This window comes from Ovis aries, chromosome 3 (genome assembly GCF_016772045.2).
Source record: "Ovis aries strain OAR_USU_Benz2616 breed Rambouillet chromosome 3, ARS-UI_Ramb_v3.0, whole genome shotgun sequence".
Lineage (NCBI taxonomy): Eukaryota > Metazoa > Chordata > Mammalia > Artiodactyla > Bovidae > Ovis > Ovis aries.
Window position 1 is genome coordinate 208433618 of NC_056056.1, and position 20418 is coordinate 208454035.

Consider the following 20418-nt stretch of genomic DNA (forward strand, 5'->3'; position numbering starts at 1 on the left):
GGGACAGGAGAGGGCACGGAGAAAGGGCTCCCTACAGAGTCACAGCAGCTCCTGGGAGGGGAAAGGACCGTTCCAGGCCCCCAGCATATCAGGAAATGAGTCACAGGGACCGGGGCAGGGACTCAGGAACTTATACACCGGAGGCTGTGCTTCAACTGATCCCTACAGACAAGAGGTTCCCTCTCCTGGCTGCAGGCTCGTCTGATCCATGGTGAACACCTGGTGGGAACAGGTGAGGCCAGCAAGCAGAGCCTCTCACAGAGCCCAGTGCTGCGCAGACACGGCAACAAGCAGAGGAGAGCCCAGGGAGTGGGGGAGAGGAGCCAGAGAGAGGCAGGCAGGTGCGCCATTCTCTCTGATCTGGTTACATGCAGCGGCATGACACCCAGCCCTGTGGGACCCTGTGTGATTCACAGACCAGCGGACTCAGTCCCTGCTCAGCAGCCCCATTCCTGTCACACAGACAGGCTGTATCGCCCCTTACACACACGTGCACACACACACACATTCTAACACACAACATCATACACCCTACACATTCCTCACACACTCCACAAACACACACACTCTTCACACCCTCACACACACATTCTCTTCACACACACACACACCCTCACATACTCACACCCTCACACACTCATACACATACTTCTCATACCCTCACAAACACACACCCTCACACACTCCTTACCTTCACACACACACACGCACAGAGCCTATAGGAGCACAGACACAGGAAACACGGGGACCCAGGGGCAGTGCTCACACACCAGGCACGTGGAGTGTGTGGGAACAGCCCAGAGTCCCCGCTGGGGTCAGTCGCTGGACCTTCCACACACTGGGAGCCACTGGGACTCCTAGAAGCTCCCTGAGAACAAGGGAGACAGCAGAGGGACTCAGGGTGAGCCAGCTAGGTCCAGACCAAGCCTCACTGCTCTGTAAAATCTGCCTCTACAACCAGTGTAGCCCGCAGAGGAGAGGGACCAGTGTTCACAGTCAGCGTGGGTCCTTTTTGGTCAAAAACACCGAGACCATAGCTCTAGAGCTCCAGACACCTTTCCTTTAACCACAGTGTCCACTCCCTGCTGTGAACCCAGGACAGAGGGCAGCTCTTACCTTGACCACCCATTATGGTGCCGAGGAGGAGGACACAGAATCCCTGGAGGGAGAGCTGTCTGCTCAGAGCCATCCTGACCCGACGTCCTCAAGGTCACAGTCCCAGCTGCAGGATCAGCCTGTGAGGGGGCATCAGGGTGCCGACCGGGGTCTATATAGACCACCCCTTATACCCTCCCTCCTGCGAGCCAATAGCGACACCTTTCACCATTTCAGGCACTATTGGAGGCTGCATCTGCCCCTTTCTGAACACCAATGAGCTTCTGAATCTTCCACATCTCCTTATATGAGCAACACAGTACTTTGACCTCCTGCTTCCGAGGTCCTGAGAGCCCAGTCCCATGACTGGGACTGGGATAGAAAGGGTGCATCAGAAACCATGAGTGCCTTTCTCTCTCCTAATCACCCTGGTCGACATTTACAGACTGTGAGATCTCACAGGGTCTGGGTGTGGGATCTGTTGGCCTGTGGAGAATATCTTTTGTACAGTCAAGTAATGATATTCCTCGGCACTGAGCTCAGGGTGGAAGCAGAGACCTCAAGAAGTCTTGAAATACATCAATATTTATCAGGTCAGCAGAAAATGAGGGCCTGGAGTACAGGAATTCACAGGTGACTGTGGAGGCATGAAGTGAGACCCATCAAGTTGGGAGGATGAGATTGCAGGGTTTTCCCCCTTCTTAGAATGATCTGGAGACTGGGTCCTGGAGCACATGCCTGCGTGCTGAGTCGTGTCTGACTCTTTGCAACCCCTGCACTGTAGCTCACCAGCCTCCTCTGTCCAGCGGATTTCTTAGGCAAGAGTACTGGAGTGGGATTCCTTCTAAAGGGATCTTTCTGACTCAAAGATCAAAACCGTGTCAGCTGTGTCTCCTGCATTGGCAGGCGGGTTCCCTATAGGGACGTTCAGACATGTTAAATTCCTTTCCCTTTATTGCATTTCATTTTATGTGAAGGATCTCTTTCAGTTAGTCACCAAAAAATGTTTATGGAGAGAAAGAGATTGCTATTAAAGGAAACAAAGAGAGGAGGAATCATCATTCAACTCTAGTCTTCCAAAATTGTAGCAGGGATCTCTAGAAGAAAGCGTGGAGCTTCCCTGATGGCTCAGCAGTAAAGAATCCGCCCACAAAGCAAGAGATGTGGATTTGATCCCTGGGTCAGGAAGATCCCCTGGATAAGGAAATGGCAACCCACTCCAGTGTTCTTGCCTAGAGAATTCTGTGGACAGAAGGGCCTGGTGATCCTTTCATGTCCAACGCAGTCCATTGCATTGAAGAGTCAGACACAGCTAAGGAACTAAACAACAACAAGAAAATTAAAGTTTAGAAAGACTAAAGTTTTCTAAACTTCACATTTATCCCCCTCATAAGCTGAGAGTATGGTTTGATAAGATTCAGAATACATTTGTATTATACACCATAACTAAAGATGATGCAAAATGTAATTTAAGGGAACAGCTCCAGACAGAAGGGGAAATAGAAAGTCTTCTTCTACATGACAGCTGCATGTGATGGGGAAAGAAGGGGCAAGTGAAGCAGAGAATAGAAGGGGTTCATGCTTCCTGGAACCATCAGTGACCCCACCTCCTCTGTTCTGCATTTAAGAAGAAAAGTGGCAGCAAGAATGGAATCCCATGTGGGTTGAGGGGACAGATACAAGCAGAAGGGACTGATGTCCAGTACAGCCATTGATGCTTTGTTCTGTTTCCACTGATCAGAGAAGCTCTCAGATGCCTTCCAGAAAGTAATCCTGATGAGTATTCAACTGAGAAGGACCATAAGGGATACAAAAGAGAGATCCCCCATCAAAATTCAAGGTCACTAATGTGTTGCCCCCATTTCTCATGCCCCCTCAGGCTCAAGATTCCCATGATGCAGCCCTGTGGTCCAAACAAGCCCAGCCTGAGACCCCCCCATCCTGACTCTGTCTTTTCAGCACAGATGTGGAAGGAAGCATCTGTGACACACAGGCCCCAGAGTCCCCACTGGAGCTCAGAGACAGCTTCATGAGCCACACACACATGCCCACCTTAATGTCTCAGCCTGGCCAACACCCAGGGCAGCTGCTTGCCATTTAACAGCCCTGTCACATCCCCCACCAGAAGGAACCTCATCCTAGTCCACAGACACAGCTTCTCTGTCCTGTAATACCTATCCTTCCTTCTTGAGACTCAGGAGAAAAGACAATTGAACACAAGCTTTCCTCCCTCTAAATATGCTAATATTTACCCATTATTTTTACAAGATTCACTTCCTTGTCATCTGGTCCTCTCACCCTCAAACTCCGTGACTGAACCTGAGCCCCATCTCCTTCTATATCTGGACCTTTAACTCGTTAATGATAAAACCTGGTTATAAATATCAAAACCAAAATTTAAAGTCAGGGGCTGGAGAAGGACCAAAATCTGCTCAGTCACTTGGAATTGATGCTCTACTCCCTCTGGGCCCAAAGTCATCATTCCTTACCCAGTTATGGACTCCACACCATCACCAGAAACTGCCAGACAGACACCTAGAACACGGGACATGCTTTCTGGGGTCCAGTCATCCCTCCCAAGGGATGACACATGGATGCATTTAGTGAACCAGGTACACACGGTCTCACTCACCTTGGGATTGAGATCTCACAGGTAAGACACTGTTGAGGTTCCAGACTCTGTTATAGGGAAGGATGGGCTGGAAAGGAGGGGCTAACTCAGGGCTGGCAGGCTGTCCCCAGGCAGCATCCTCTACCCCAGAGATGGGGCAGCAGGGTCAACATGGACCAACTCACCCTTGGAAGAATTTACTTCTTCTCTGACACATAACAAAATCTCAATGTCCAATCTCATCAAAGATTTGAGAAGGAAAGTTTTAGAGAGAACACTAACCCAGCTGTGTCCACAGTGAACTTGAGAGAGTGGAAGGCAGGGGTCAGGAGAACAGACTCGGGAGCCAGACTGCCTGGTCTTGACTCACAGTTGAGCTGCATGCCATGTGTGGACCTTGAACAGGGTCCTTACACTCTCTGATTAGTAAAAGGAGGGCTGTGATCATGCCTAGATGACTGAGTTTTGGTGAGGATTAAGTGAGTTGGCATTAGCATGTGATATTACAACACTAGTTAGCAGTAATACATGTGCTGGTGCTGATTTGCTCAGTCATGGCCGACTCTTTGCGATCCCATGAACTGTAGCTCACCAGGTTCCTCTGTCCATGGAATTTTCCAGACAATAACAGTAGTACATAGTGGTGGTATTATGTACTACTGTTAACTTGCCTTCCTGATGACTCACATGGTAAAGAATCTGCCTGCAGTGCAGAAGATCTGAGTTCGATCCCTGGGTCAGGAAGATCCTCTGGAGAAGGAAATGGCAACCCACTTCAGTATTCTTGCCTGGGAAATCCCATGGACAGAGAAGCCTGGAAGGGCTACAGTCCATGAAGTCGCAAAGAGTTAGTCATTAGTGAGTGACTAACACACACACATACACACACAGTAGTAGTAAAGAAGCAGAGTTAGGGCATCTCCCACTATCTTGTCACAGGAATCCCAGGACTCTAGAACAGGAATTCAGTTCTGTTACCTGGAGCCTTGACTGTGGCTCTTGGAACTCTCCCAGGTGCTATAGGCTGTGATGGTGATTGGTGCCAATCAGAGTTATGAGTCTTCTACACATCACCCCTTCTCTCTGTGCCCCATGCAACTGCTCAAGAACCTCAATCTTACCATTGGTGAGCTTTCGTGAATTAAGTTGTTTACTTAATCATTTTACTTTATAAACTCGAATGTACTTGGCAAAACATTTTGCATCTAATTCAACATAAATCCGCTATGGGTGTACATAAGTTGTAAAGTAGAAAAATAAAAATAAAATAAATTTTAAAAATTAAAAAAAAAAACATTTTGCATCTAATTCACCTTCATATCCCCAATGCCTGGCTAATTAAAAATCCTAAATGATGTCTTTTGTGTACCTGAATTAATGAATGTCAGCCTGGTATTTTACTCAAATCATTTCAATCAAAAAGAAATCTTTTGAGAAATAATTTAACTTGTGAGGATGTAACAGCATAGTGCAAGCTGCATCATTCGTTTTAATGATATTTCAATACTGTTAAATGGTATGAGCTATATATGGTTCACTCCAACGCCTTTCTGCAATGAATGCAGAAAATTGTAATAACTAGAAACAACCAAGCCCCAGTACAAGAGCAGTGCTGAGAGAGCCAGCTCTAAACATGCATAAACGCTGCAAATTTCTCTATCTGAAGATAAAGAAGACAAACCACAGCACACTGACAGGTGAGGACCTTGAAGCCTCCTGTTCTGTCTTAATCAGATATGGCCAAGTGGTCAGGATGTTTATGTATTTATCATTTGGCACATTTTCAATTCAAACCACACACAACTGTACCAGGAAGCAATTTTGTTATAAAAAAATGTGAACAGCTTCCGTTCGAATTAGAAGTGCAGAAGTAAAAAGCAGAAAAAATCTTCTTCTTTTACTGAGGCTATTTGTCCTTATGGATTGTAAAGCAATACAACATGTAGCATTATTATTCTCAAATCACCATGAGAATATGGTGGTTTCAGAGGTTCAGTAATCTCTTTGCTAGGAAAGTTAATAATTAAACCTGCTTGCTTGAGGAAAATTTCCTCAGGACCAATCAGAGTGACTAAAATACTAAATATTTTTTAATTAAAAAAGAGGCATACAACTCTAACGGAAAATTATTAGCGGAGTTGTTATACCAAAGCATTGGAGACCTGCCTCACCATCTGTGTTCCTTGCATGGATGGGACTAAGGTTCATAAAGACTCCTTTACCAAAGACCACTTCATCTCCAGGGCATGAAGGAAAGCAAGGTTATGAGCTGGTGATGTCCAGCCCATCACCTCTGTTCAGCCCTTTACAGTCTATAACCAGAAACATCGAAGAGTGTGGCACTGAACTGGTCTCATTCATTCCTCCATAGTGCAACATCAGATACCCAGAGACAAGAGCAGATCAAAGATAATAAATCAAAGACAAGCAGATTCTAAGTGGAGCTCATGCTGACCAAGGACCCTTCCCTACTGCTATTGGAAAGGAAGAAGCCCTCCCACCCCAGACACCATCTGTGGGAGGAGAGACAAGAAGGTGCCTCCGTAAATAGAGAAAAATCAGTCAGAGCAGGGAGCTTGAACTAGAAATGACAAAACAATTATTACAATGAACCCGAGCTAAGTTGAGGGACAAATTTTAAATAGAAGAGTCTGTGTTAACTTTATGGAACTTTCAGTCCACACAAACATCCCTTACTAGTGCACAAGATGAAATCAGTGATAAAAAGAGTATATTACATTTATGTATGAATTCTAGAGGGCACATTTTTAAGCCCACTACAGAAAGAAAACTCATAAATCTTCTCATTTTTAAATGCACTCTAATTTCCCCAGCTCAAAATTACCACTGTGCCTATTTAATCGATAAAATCTTGCCCACTGTCTTTAAAGTGGGGGCTTCTTGAGAGCAAGTATTGTGTCTTACTCTTCAATATCTCGTTAAAGTCAAGTAAAGACATAGAAAGATCTTAACAGGGTTATCGTTACCAGATTCATGTTGATGTATGGCAAAAACAGTACAATATTGTAATGTAATTAACCTCCAATTAAAATAAATAAATTTATATTAAAAAAAAAAACAAAGAAAGAGCTTAACAAATAGTGGATAAATAAAGAAATGAATGCATGAACAAATGCTGAAAACCACCCTAAGTTAATGATACTGAGCGGGAAAGGGATAGGGAGACACGAATCTGACTAATCCCACTCGGTACAGACTGAAGTGGAGTAAGGAGTCAGAGACACACCAGACCAAGGAACCAGATAGAAAATGCCTTCTTCAAATCTCACTCTGGGGAGGGTCCAATCACATTTAATTTCTGCACAAAGCTGTAGCTCAGAAACTTCACCAAGGCAAGAAAAAAACTGACAGCATTGCTACCAAGGATGTGGCATTGACAATAATACTCATCAAATAGCTGTTTTTCTAGCTCCCAGTGACTCATTCTGGCCAGTGAAACGTGGGTGGTGCCACATGTGTCTCTTCCGAGTGGAGACCTGAAAACCCCGTGTGACTTGCTAGCCCCTCTCTTTTCTGCCCCAGAAGCTGTGTGTCCCCAGTGGGGCACACGCCAGCTGACGCTGCCTCGCTGGCCACGGTGCGTGTGCAGGTTGGTGACGCGTGTGCACGCGTGTGTGTGTCGCCTCTGCGATTTGGGGGTCAGTTGTTCCAGTAGCAGAGCGGAGTCTATTCTGACAGATCCAAAGGGGAAGGAAGACTTGAGAAAAAGACAGAGGCTGTCACATGAATCAGGTACTTTCCTGGATCTCCTCTTCCTCTGTGTCTTCATCCCAAGATACTCCCTCAGGTGGTCAGCTTGCATCCTCTCTTGGGCCTGGTTGGTTCTCAGTCACCATTTCTGGTTGACCAACAACTAGATCTAAGTCCTGTTTAAGAGCACCCGCCCCTGGTGCATCTGCTGTTCCCTTTACATCACTCTGTGCTGACAGTCAGGCTCACTTCCCCAAACTTGTCTCTTAGCATCTCGACCTTCATCCTTACACAGCTCTCCTTTGCTCGAGTTAGTCAGCTCATCATATTTTTACTTTCCACCAATCCTGTACTAATGAAAAGGCAGCATGTACTTTCTAAACCTCTTCAGTTTCTTCTTGATTTCCTGAACAAATATGATTCCTGGATGTAGTGCTCTATGTAGTTAATTAATTTCTTCACCTTTGGGTAAGAAATAATTTTTCTGAATTTTCTTCCCCTCAATTGAAGAAAATGGCACATTCAAAGCCTATCTCTTTGTGACCATGTTACCGAAAGTTATGTGTGTGGGGTCTGGCTGCTCACTGCTTAAAAGCAAGTAAACAGGTCAGGTTGGTGGAAAAGAAAGTTTGCTTTATTTCATACGCCGGCAACTGGCAGGAGCAGTGGCAGACATCTGTTCAAAGGCCAACGTTCACCCCCCATGACAAGTAGGTGGTGAGAGTTTTATAGACAAAGTGGGAGGGGGGTTACATGCAGAAATAGTACAGTCATCTTCACATTGGTCATGAGTGGTCTGACGAGTGTCACCTTGGTTACTTTCAATTCAGTTCAGTTGCTCAGTCATGTCTGACTCTTTGCTACCCCATGGACTACAGCACACCAGGCTTCCCTGTCCATCACCAACCTGGAACTTGCTCAAACTCATGTTCATTGAGTTGGTGATGCCATCCAAAACATCCACAGTTAATCTTTAGTGCTGGGGTAGACTTGTTCCTATGTCTTGTGGTCAGTTCTCAGGACTGTGGATGCTCAAGTCCTGGGTACAGTGTGGTCATCACATAGTCACTGCTTAAATATAAAGAAATGTTTCTGAGAACATCATTTAGCTAATATTTTTGTTTTAAAGGCATATGTTTCTTGCAATTAGCAAGGCAAGATTTGATTTTCACAAACAAGCAGCTTATCACCAACAAATATGTCACAACGAACACTGCAAATCTCTATCTCTGAGGATACACAAGAGAAACCACAAAGTACCTATATGTGGCTTCTTAATAAGTCTTAATCATACCCAACTGAGAAGACAGGATATTCATATGGTTTATCATTGGCAGTTTTTTCATTAAAATCACACAGCAATATCACAGGAAGAAAATTTGCAATTAGAAAAGTACAGCTGCACCATCGATATGACCTAAGAAAGGAGATGAGGGGCCAAAAGATTTCTTTGCCTTAAAATAACAGACAGCTTAATTAGTCTTTTACTTTTTGAAGGAGAGTCCTCTTGGGCTGATCTTGAAAGATGATGTGGAGACCAGGACAACTCAACTGTTCTGCACAGCAGTTAGAACTGTGAACTGATAATTTTGGATAATGTTGCTCTTTGAGTCCCTTCTTGTTACTTTTTGTGAACCTACTGTAGGCTTTTACATTTTTGTTGCTACATGGCTCACATAAAACATCTTAGAGGGACAACAGTGTATACTACAGTGATAACAAGTTAATTCCAATGACATGCAAAAGCTCTACCTTTTTATCCTCTTCTACGCATTTTGTTTTTGATGTCAATTTACCTCTCTCTATATTGTGTATCCACTAACAAAATATTTTTCTCTATAGCTATTTTAATACTTTCTTCAGACTAAAGCTAACCGGTTAGCACACTACCATATTTCAGCTTTAGAGTGTGCGGAATTGGGTTCAGCACTTACATTTACAAGTCTGTTGCATATTTCTACTTCTTTCATATAAAAATCAGCATCCTTCATTTAGTTTGAAGAATTCCCCTCAGCAATCTTGTAAGACAAGCCTAATGTTGATGAATTCCATCAAATGTTATTTTCCTCAACAGGATATTCATGATTTGACTTTATATGGGGAAAGTCTATATTGTCTTCATTTATGAAAAACAACCTTCCTGAGAAAATTATTCTTGGTTGGTAGGTGTTTTTTTTTTTTTTCTCATAAAATTGAATATATCATTTTTTCTCTCCTGGACTGTCAGGTTTCTACTCAGAAGTCCACTGATATTTTAAAGGGAATTTCTCTTTCGTGAGCATTTACTTTTCTCTTGCTGCTGATAGAATTCTCTCTTTGTCTTGATTACAAGTAATGTGTCTTGGGGATGATCATTTTGAATGAACTCTGAGGAGTGACCTATTAGCTACATGAACTTGGATGTCTAAATCTCATCAGCTTTGGGACTTTTCTGGTATTATTTCTTGAAGTGCAATCTCTGTCCCTTTCTCCCTCTATCGCCTTCCAGGACTCCAATACTGTGCAGGTTGTTTCTGTGAATGTTGCCCCACAGTTCACACAGGTTCTTCCACACTTGGTCATTCCTCTTTTCCTTTGGCCCCTGGCTGGGTAATCTCAATGGTCCTGCCTTCTGAGTTATAGGGTCTTCTGCTGTTGTTGATGCTCTAGGTAGCATTTTTCATTTTGTTGCATGTCATTCATTGTAGCCTTAAGAAACTGATCCAACCAGTCCATCCTAAAGGAAGTCAGTCCTGAATATTCATTGGAAGGACTGGTGCTGAAGCTGAAACTCCAATATTTTGATAACCTAATGTGAAGAACTGACTCATTAGGAAAGACCCTAATGCTATGAAAGATTGAGGACAGGAGGAGAAGGGGATGACCGGGGATGAAACGGTTGGATGATGGCATCTCCAGCTCAATGGACATGAATTTGGGCAAGCTCTAGGAGTTGGTGATGGACAGGGAAGCCTGGCGTGCTGAGGTCCATGGGGTCGCAGAGTCGGACACGACTGAACCACTGAACTGAACTGAATCTTAAGCAACTGAATTTCTGTTTGGTTCATTTTTCTGTTTTGTTCCCTCTATTATTCTCTTTGCCTCACTGCAAAGCTTGAGGGATCTCAGTTTCCTTAGTGGGATTGAATCCAGACCACAGCAGCAAGTGCATCGATCCTAACCACGAAACCATCAACAAACTCCCTGTTTACTTCCTTTTTTATGATTTCTATCTCTGTTAAAAAAAATATGAATTTATTCTGTGAAGTAACACCCTAGCTCAAAAATTACTGAGCTTGAGCTCTAGGACCTGCAAATCACAAATAGGAGGCAATGCTGCAACCCATGAAGCCTGGGTGCCTAGAACCTGTTCACAATAAGAGAAGCCCTCACACAGAGAAACCTGCTTGCTGCATTCAGAGAAAGCCCATGTGCAGCAACAAAGACTCAGTGCAACCAAAAATTAGAAACAATTATAATGATGATAATTTTTTACATCTTATTGTCTTCACATAGTGTCTTTCTGAATTTAATCGTTTATCTGTGTTTTCTTGGAGTTCACTGAGCTTCTTGCATGTGGGCCTTATTTCATCATATGTCATCTATTTCATCACTTCCAGTGAACAGCCATGTGAGCTGCCCTGGAAGAAGCCCTGGGCATCTTCCCATCCCCAAGCACAGCCTAGAACTATGAAGAGTGCAAGCGTGAGTGGAGGGTGGAGCCCTAGAAACCACCCAGAGTTATCAACCAAGAAACTGGGTGGGTCCAGCTCACAACCAGGCCAGCACTCTCAGGTTTTATATTAGTTCAGCAGCTTCCCCACATGTCCACAATGGAACTGGATGGGGGGTGGGGGTGCAGGGGGGTTGCGGGGGTGGTGCTGTGTAAGCGTAATCTTTACTTTGCCACTTCTTCATGACAGCTCTCTCTACCCTGAGGAGTCACAGCAGGATCACAATTACATTTTCAGTAGTAACCAGATTAAAGAAATCTTGAAACAATCTTGAAACGCTCTTGAAACATCTGAAAAACTAGATGTTTTCAAATAAGCCCCTTGGTCTGAAATTCTTCCTCTAAGAGATCAGTCATGTCAGATGCCTCCATCCATATCTCTGAAACATAAATAGTCAAATGTTCCTGATCTTTCTATCTACATCCATTCTTCTGGATCCCCTCTGCCTAGGTCTCCACTTTCTTGCCCTGTTGTCCCACCTGAATACAGGGTGTGGGTGAGCACCAATTTGTCATCCATCAACTTGAAGATGTATATGAACTGATATAATTCACTTAGAAGGAGAGATCCTTGGAGAGACAAGAAATAGCAGCATCCTGAAGAAATAGTAGGAAGAGATGGAGAAGAAAGAATGGATTTAGAAGGTTTGGATAATCAAAAAGACATGGGAGACGAGCAAAGAGGTGTCTGTATCCACTAAAGGAATAAATGAGAGATGAAAAAGGAAGAGGTAGTTATGTACAGTTAGATTTTTAATTAGCCTGTGAATATTGAGGCAGGATAAGGAAAGCTGTATCCACTCTCTCCCACCAGCCAACCTTCCACTTTGAAGCTCACACCCAGTCTGGTGTTCAAGAACAAGCTACAAACCCAGAGATGTTTAGAACCATTTTTTTTTATTTTTTCCTATGAGTTCATCTTGTTAGGAGGGGGTGTGTGAATGTAGACCAAGTTTACATCCTTTTCTAAATAAGGGTGACCTGGAGCACTTGTGAGCATGCCCTCATTAGCCTCTAAGATAGGTGAGAAAGCAGGTCAACTCACTCATCTTGCATTTCCTTTGAGGAAGATGGCATTTGAGGGCCAATCCTCTAAAAGCATTTGACATGGAACTTGCTAAATTAACAGCACAGCAAAAAGTTAATTAATTCAGAATATTTCATTTTAAGCAATTTTCATATGACACAATTACAGGTCAGCACTACTCTACTGAAATACAGGCAATTAGAATATCTGAGGCTTCATCTCATATTTGATACAGCATCACGAGAAAGTCACTGGGGATGTTCCCAGGGCACTGAGTTCAACATCATCGTACCCAGCGTCCCCTTTCTTTCCCTGGAGCAGCCAGAGGCTCTCTTCTCCTTCCCCAGGATCAGCAGCCTCTCTGGAGAAGTTCAGACAAGAGCCTGAAATAGAAAAGATAAGTTTGATTTGAACTGAGACATGAGGATGGGACAGAACCCTTTGGTGGAAAGAAGTCAAGCAAGTGCTTATGACAAAGCATCCCTGGGACCCAGGTGTGGGGAGGGAGGCTCAGGCTATTTCACATGAGTCCCAGTGAGGATAGATCCCAGCTGTCCTCTCAAATCAGTTCATGTGGTCTCCTGGGCCTCAGTACATGTGGAAATCCTGCATCACAGGAGACCTGTGCTCAGGAGCTCTGGGAGACCTGCTTCCAGGCAACACAATACCAACGAGATACCCAGCAATGGTAAGAATCATAAAAAGGAATCGAAATGTTCTCCTTTCACAGGTGATAGATGCAAATTCACAATAAGAGGGAGATTGGAAACAGGAAAAATCTGAATTCTTCACTCACAACCCAAGTCTGCTCTTAGTTGACTTGACTACTGTTTCCAAATGTCCACAAATAGTATCACAGGTGCAACCACAGATAGCACCTCCCCAGAAACTACACAGGCCCTCAGATGGAGAAATACTCTTTTCTAGACAATGAGTGTCTTCTCACAGCTACTGAAATATCAGTTTGTTGTGATACACACAGTCAAAGGCTTTCGCATAGTCAATAAAGCAGAAATAGGTGTTTCTCTGGAACTCTCTGGCTTTTTTAATGATCCAGCAGATGTTGGTAATTTGATGTCTGGTTCCTCTGCCTTTTCTAAAGCCAGCTTGAACATCAGGTTCACATATTGCTGAAGCCTGGCTTGGAGAATTTTGAGCATTACCTTGCTAGCTTGTGAGATGAGTGCAATTGTGTGGTAGTCTGAGCATTCTTTGGCATTGCCTTTCTTTGGGACTGGAATGAAAACTGACCTTTCCAGTCCCATGTCCACTGCTAAGTTTTCCAAATGTGCTGGCATATTGAGTGCAGCACTTTCACAGCATCATCTTTTAGGATTTGAAAGAACTCAACTGGTATTCCATCACCTCCACTAGCTTTGTTCATAGCGATGTTTCCTAAGGCCCACTTGACTTCACATTCCAGGATACCTGGCTCTATGTTAGTGATCACACCTTCATGATTATCTGGGTCATGAAGATTTTTTTGTACAGTTCTTCTGTGTATCCTTGCCACCTCCTCTTAATATCTTCTGCTTCTGTTAGGTCCATAGTATTTCTGTCCTTTATTTTACCCATCTTTGCCTGCAATATTCCCTTGGTATCTGTAACTTTCTTGATGAGATCTCTAGTCTTTCCCATTCCATTGTTTTCCTCTGTGAGGAAGGCTTCCTTATCTCTCCTTCCTATTCTTTGGAACTCTATATTCAAATGGATATATCTTTCCTTTTCTCCTTTGGTTTCACTTCTCCTCTTTTCTCAGCTATTTGTAAGGCCTCCTCATGTCTAAGAAGGCCTCTAAGGAGGCCATTTTGCCTTTTTGCATTTCTTTTTCTTGGCGATGGTATTGATCCCTGCCTCTTGTACAATGTCACGAACCTCTGTCCATAATTCATCAGGCACTCTCCCCATCAGACCTAATGCCCTGAATCTATTTGTCACTTCTACTGTATAATCATAAGGAATTTGATTTAGGTCATACCTGAATGGTTTAGTGGGTTTCTCTACTTTCTTCAATTTAAGTCTTAATTTGGCAATAAGGAGTTCATGATCTGAGCCACAGTCAGCTCCCGGTCTTGTTTTTGCTGACTGTATAGAGCATCTCCATCTTTGGATGTAAAGAATATAATCAATATGATTTTGGTACTGACCATCTGATCATGTCCACATGTAGAGTCCTCTCTTGTGTTCTTGGAAGAGGGTGTTTGTTATGACCAGTGCATTCTCTTGGCAAAACACTATAAGCCTTTGCCTTGCCTCATTTTGTACTCTGTGACCAAATTTGGCTGTTACTCCAGGTATCTCTTGACTTCCTACTTTTGGATTCCAGTCCCTTATAATCAAAAGGACATCTTTTTTAGGTGATAGTTCTAAAAGGTCATGTAGGTCTTCATAGAAAGGCAACTTCAGCTTCTTCAGCATTACTGATTCGGTGTAGACCTGGATTACTGTGATATTGAATGGTTTGCCTTCATGTATGCGACAGTGCAAAGATATTATTAAAACATTTGTTCCACCTTTGAATTTGGTTCAGTTCAGTTCAGTCAGTCATGCCTGACTCTCTGTGACTCCATGGGCTGCAGCACACCAGGCTTCCCTGTCTATCACCAACTCCTAGAGCTTCCTCAAACTCATATCCATCGAGTCAGTGATGACATCAGCCATCTCATCCTCTGTCATCTCCTTCTCTTCCTGCCTTCAATCTTTCCCAGCATCAGGATCTTTCCTAAGGAGTCAGTTCTTCACATCAGTTGGCCAAGGTATTGGAGCTTCTATTTCAGCTCAGTCCTACCAATGACTATTCAAGATTGATTTCCTTGCCATCCAATGGTCTCTGAAGAGTCTTCTCCAATACTACAGTTCAAAAGCATCAACTCTTCAGCACTTAGCTTTCTTTTAAATATGCTCAGTTAATCGATAAGTTTCTCTTTCGGCCATGACACAATGCTTGTGGGATCTTAGTTCCTTGACCAGGGTTGAAACTAGGCCCTAGCAGTGAAAGTGCAGAATCCTAACCTCTAGACCACCAGGAAATTCCCTAAGCTATAAATCTTCATGCCAGTATATCACATATCAAGTGATAAGTTTATGTCACATTATGGAGATGTAAATGCCAAAAGCAGAGTGATTCCTCACTCCTCGGAAGGAGTCTGACAGCATTAAATATGGCATATGGTCAAGATGATGCTACCAAATGTATGAGATTAGCTATATTTTGAATCTCTAGGGAGGCTGGGCACTGAGGAACACAAATTCACTCTTTTCAGATAGAAACATTGCAGGAGATCAACTGACCCCACTCACCTGTCTGAGAGGACCTCATCCCATCATCCTTCTCTGGGAGCACTTCCTCCTCGCTCCCCTGAGAGGCAGGAGGAGTTCCAGGCACTGGTACTTCTTCAGCATCATCGTAATTTTCAGCAGGGACATCAGTCCTCTGATCTGGGGGTTCCAAGAGCAGACAAGGGAGTGTATGAACCACAGTAAGTGGGTTGTTCTGGGGAATACCTAAGATACCTTCTGACCCAGAGTTTCTGAGTTTCTGAATAGAGGCACCAGTCACTCCTTGTTTCAAAAGACTTTTTTCTCTAAGACCATGTTTCATTTTGATGTGTCCATAAGCCAAAGCATGATTTTACATAATTAATATTTTCTGGTGGAAACTGCATATCTCAAAGCAACTCTTCTGCCCTTGAGCACTGCTAAAGGACTTTGACAAATTGCACTTTACAGATGTTATTTTTTTAAAAACATTCTGTGCCTGTGGTGATTCTGGACACAGAGAGACCAGCCTCGACGTGCAACATCACAGAACAGCCAGAGAAGGAGAAGGACGAGCCCCATCTGGACACAAGGGATGCTTCTGGTCCCTCAAAGGAAAACTATTCCCCTTAAATCTCCTCAGAGGGAAACTCTCCTCCCCAAAGCCCAGCCGAGGCAGGTCCACCTCTAATTCCTGGAGTGGACCTGGAGTCACTGCTGTCCTCACCATCTCTGGTGTAATATGGCAGATTAGTCCGTGAGAAATCTGACGGGAAGCCTCGTGTGGAGACAAACATCACACAACACACAGAATGACCCTCCCCACGCCCACGGCCTGTGTTAAGGCTGAGAAGGGACAGGCCAGGCTCCTGCAGTGTAGACAGAGGCTGGGCGATCACGGGGCCCTGAGAGCCATTCTTCCTCTCTGGAGGAGCCGTCTCTGTGAGCCTGGGGCACACATGGGGTGTGCAGATGCTGAGAAGATGTGCACAGCCAGGGGGTGGTGACAACCAGAGATCCCAGGAGGACAGACAGAGACACTCACCTGGGCTGCCCAGACCTTCCTTCTGTGTCAGAAGGTAATCGAGCTCCTCATACACAGCTTCAGCAAGAGCATCTTCATAGCTAGAAAGGGCTGAGAGATCACCCAGCAGGTCAGAAAAGCTTCCCCAGATACCCCGATCCAGCCAGCCCACCTTCATCTCCCTGGTGCTCACATGGGGGCTGCCAGGACCTCAGCATCGTCTCCTACCCCGTGTACCATGTCAGCACATTCTCCCCTCGTCTGACCCTGATTACAGCTCAGCGACAACTCTGTCTGGTCTCACAGGCGAGGCCATGACTCATCAGAGTTCATGCCCCAGTCCTAGGAACTTCTGTCTACTCAGCCCTTAGAGCTCAGCACGGAGCACATGGAGTCTGCAACTCAGAACAGTACCTGGCCCAGGTTCCCCTCCTCACACCTGCCCCATCTCCTGCCTCCACACACTCTCCCTGGCCCCCAGGTCCCCGTGAAGCCCACCTCTGCGCTCTGCTCTCCATCTGAGCAGCTGAGTCACCAGGATGATGAGGACCAGGAAGAGAAGGGCCCCCAGGATGAGGCAGAGGACCCCAGGCAGGGAGAAGATGCCAGGGAGAGAATTTGAGGTTGTTCTGGTCCCTAAGGAGAACAGGAAAAACGGCTGGAGATAGTCTTGGGCACAGAAAAATCTCCTGCGTCAGCATTTTCAGGAGCTCCGGACAATGGCGTCTCAGTCTCAGACAGTGTCAGGGCTCCCTCAGGTCTCGTCCTGAGACAAGTCAACTCCACTCTGGCCAGTATGGCCCCAAGGCAGAGCTGGGGATTGTCAGGGAGCTGCCCTGCAGACACAGCCTCTGAGGACCCAGCTCATCTCCTCTCCTTGGGCTTCAGGAGACAGAGCATCAAACATCCAGGGACCTGTACCCCACAGATGAGGAGCAACACTCAAGGGCAGGTGGGAGTTCCTTAGATTCTCCAACATGGGAACCAGACGTCATTGGCCTCAGGCATGAGAACATTTGACCCTGGACATCAAGGCAGGTGATTGCCCCAGTGTAATGCCCTGGCTATTCCCCAGCAGCCACGGTTCCTCAGACTCTTTCCTCTTCTGAGCTGTCAGAGAGCCCACAGAACAGGTCCCCAGTATTTGAGTATTCTCTCCTGCCCATGGATGGATCACAGTACCTGCTGTAGTCGGGGGCAATGTTGTCCTTACACCTAAAGAGAAAAACAGTAGTGTGGGGAAGAAGAATTGGCAAGAACGCAGGCGAATCTTTTCCTTCCTGAACCTGAAATCACCCCTCAGTCTCCACAACATCAGTGTCCAGTCCTCCCAGCTCCCCCGTGCTAGATCACAGCCCCAGCACACAGGATGTCTGAACACAATCTCCTCACTATGCCCGGCCCAGCCCACTGCCCCCGCGCTGCCCCAGCTCACCCAGGGGGGACCCCGAGCCCCTCGCTCACCAGAGCACCTCACACCAGCGTCCTCCTCGTGCTTGCAGTCGCTCTGCCCCCAGGGCTCCGCAGCACAGTCCCACAGGGAGGACTCCCGGCCCCCGCACCGCACCTCGTCCAGCCAGATGCTCCCATTTCCAGGGCCGAATGTCGCGGCCGGCACGGCTTCCAGGGCCTGGCCACAGCCCAGCTGCTGACACACCACCTCGGCCTCTGCCAGGCTCCAGGAGTCATCGCACACGGTGCCCCAGGAGCCGCTGTGCCAGACCTCCACCCGCCCTGAGCACTCGCTGTCTCCTCCCCTGAGCCGGAGCTTCTCTCTGTCTGAAAAGGCAGCAGCCCCTCCTGTGACTCCCCTGGTGGGAGGAAGGAGCCCCTGGGAGACACAGGGGAGGGGGCGGGCTGACGTACCTGTGCAGGCGGCAGCAGCTGGACAGCTCTTGGGTCTTCTACCTGCAAACAGCAGGGAAACAGTGGATCAGGACAACAGCTGAGAGTGTTCCTGTCCCCGCATAAGATTGTCTAAGGTCCATGGCTCAGTGCAAATGACATGTGAAAACACAGGCTCATTATCCCCTGGGCTGAAACATTCACTGCATCTGACACCAGCTGAAATTGCTTTAAATATGTACTTGTTTATCAGTTTTACACCCCACAGCAAATATAAACACAGACATCTTCGAATTTACACACTCTCCTCTGAATGAAAGTTCCATTAGAAGAAGGACCTTGTGTATCTTATATGCGCCTTGTTTCTGCTGTTAGGACAGTGCCTGCACATTGTATGCACTCATCCAACAAATATCTATGGAAAACCTTTTCTAAATACCTAGATAGGGGCTTGATAAATATTTATTAAATGAATGAATAGACAAATAAAATTCAGTGAAATAAAATATCTTTTTTTTAATTCATACTAATCAGTGAAATAGTAATCCAAATATAAATTAAAGGTAACAGTCTATGATAATAGTTCACATTAAAAAATAACCAGTCCAGAAGCACAGAGTCAATTTATATTCAAAATCCCACGTACATAATTTTAATAGAAAATTATTGGATAGATTATAAACTACTCTTACCTATTAATCGGTGTGACAGTGGGCAAGTGAAGACTACTGTTGTAAAAGGAAACTCTCTTTTCTAAATTTATTTTTAATTGGAAGATAATTGCCCCACAATGTAGTGTTGGTTATGTGTGTGTGTGTGTTAGTCGCTCAGCCATGTCCAGCTCTTTGTGACTCTATGGACTGCAGCCCACCAGGCTCCTCTGTCCATAGGATTTTCCAGACAAACATACTGGAGTGGATTGCTATTCACTTCTCCACTGGATCTTCCCTACCCAGGGATCAAGCCCAGGTCTCCCGCACTGCAGGCAGTTTCTTTGCTGTGTGAGCCACCAGAAAAGCCCGTAGTGTTGGTTAGGAATCTCTTAAAACGGAAATATACAGGAAAGACTTAGTAGAATTCTGAGAAGATATATGGACACATATATGTACACACTGAGTAAGCCAGAAATTTTTGCAATAGTTAAAAAACACCTAGTGAGAAAAATATGTGTTGAGAAGATGCAGAAATAATAAACAAAAGACTGAAAATATATATAAAAGAATGGAAGCTGACAGAAATAAATATAAATTAAAAAAGCAGAAGGGTAAATAGTACCTGTCATAAAGTATCAATATTTCTATATTCTTTCCAGATCATCCTATCAAAACCCCTACCCACTCTATGCAGAGAACCTCTGAGAAAACGATGGCAGGACCTCTGTGAGCAGGTTGCTCATTTTCATGGTCAAAGACTTTACCACCTCTCAATTCACAGGGTTTAATTGTAGGAAAAACATCAACAATAAAAGGTCTCATAGTTTCATGCCTCTTTGGCCTTCAAATGAAAAAGACAAAGAGATGAGCAAAGAGAGACAAGGAAGGGAGTGAGCCTCTGCTTTTGAAGTATCTGATCCCACATTCTCTTAGCTATGGGTTTCAGGCAACATCCAGCATACCATTCAAGGTGTACCTGAATGGGGTCTGTTTGTGTGTGTATGTGGAGGGGGAGGGAAAGAGGAAGAGAAACAGAGAGAGAAATGTTGAAGGAATAAGGTGCTATGATTTGACTATTTGTTGCCTTGCCAACATTTATTTCTTTCATTCAAAATTTATTGCTGAAATCTCAAATCCCAATGTAACAGTATTTAGTGGTGGAGCCTTCTCAAACTCTTCCAAAAACAGAAGAAAAGAGCACTTCCAAATTCATTTTCTGAAGCCAACATTAGTCTGATACCAAAGCCAGATAAGGACACCATGAGAAAAGAAAATTACGGGCTAATACTCTGATAAATACAGGTGCAAAAATTGTCAACAAATATTAGAAAACTGAATTTGACAATACACTAAAAGAATCATACACCATGATCAAGTGATATTTGCTCCAAGGATACAAGGATATTTCAACATTCACAAATTAATCAATGTGATACACCAAAGGGAAAAATCACATCCTCAAAGGATGCAGAAAAAGTGTTT

At 44.8% G+C, this 20418-nt stretch overlaps 1 protein-coding gene, 1 long non-coding RNA gene and 1 pseudogene across 2 annotated transcripts in view; 1 reads left to right on the forward strand and 2 right to left on the reverse strand.

The window, feature by feature from the left end:
- LOC105601851 (antigen WC1.1-like) overlaps positions 1–1242 on the reverse strand; it is a 41560-nt pseudogene extending 40318 nt beyond the window's left edge.
- Positions 1243–7233: 5991 nt separating this feature from the next.
- Positions 7234–20418, forward strand: part of LOC132659493 (uncharacterized) — a 67760-nt gene continuing 54575 nt past the window's right edge. The window contains exon 1 of the long non-coding RNA XR_009600014.1: positions 7234–7459. This is a non-coding gene — a long non-coding RNA (uncharacterized LOC132659493). The remainder of the gene's footprint in view (positions 7460–20418) is intronic.
- The window catches only part of LOC132657161 (antigen WC1.1-like), a 52865-nt gene continuing 44454 nt past the window's right edge, over positions 12008–20418 (reverse strand). The window contains exons 14-20 of the mRNA XM_060413466.1: positions 18305–18346; positions 17903–18217; positions 17621–17653; positions 16937–17074; positions 16460–16549; positions 15457–15594; positions 12008–12539 (exon numbers count right to left, since the gene is read on the reverse strand). Of these exons, the coding sequence (XP_060269449.1) occupies positions 12394–12539; positions 15457–15594; positions 16460–16549; positions 16937–17074; positions 17621–17653; positions 17903–18217; positions 18305–18346 (902 nt within the window). The 3' untranslated portion in view covers positions 12008–12393. The remainder of the gene's footprint in view (positions 12540–15456; positions 15595–16459; positions 16550–16936; positions 17075–17620; positions 17654–17902; positions 18218–18304; positions 18347–20418) is intronic.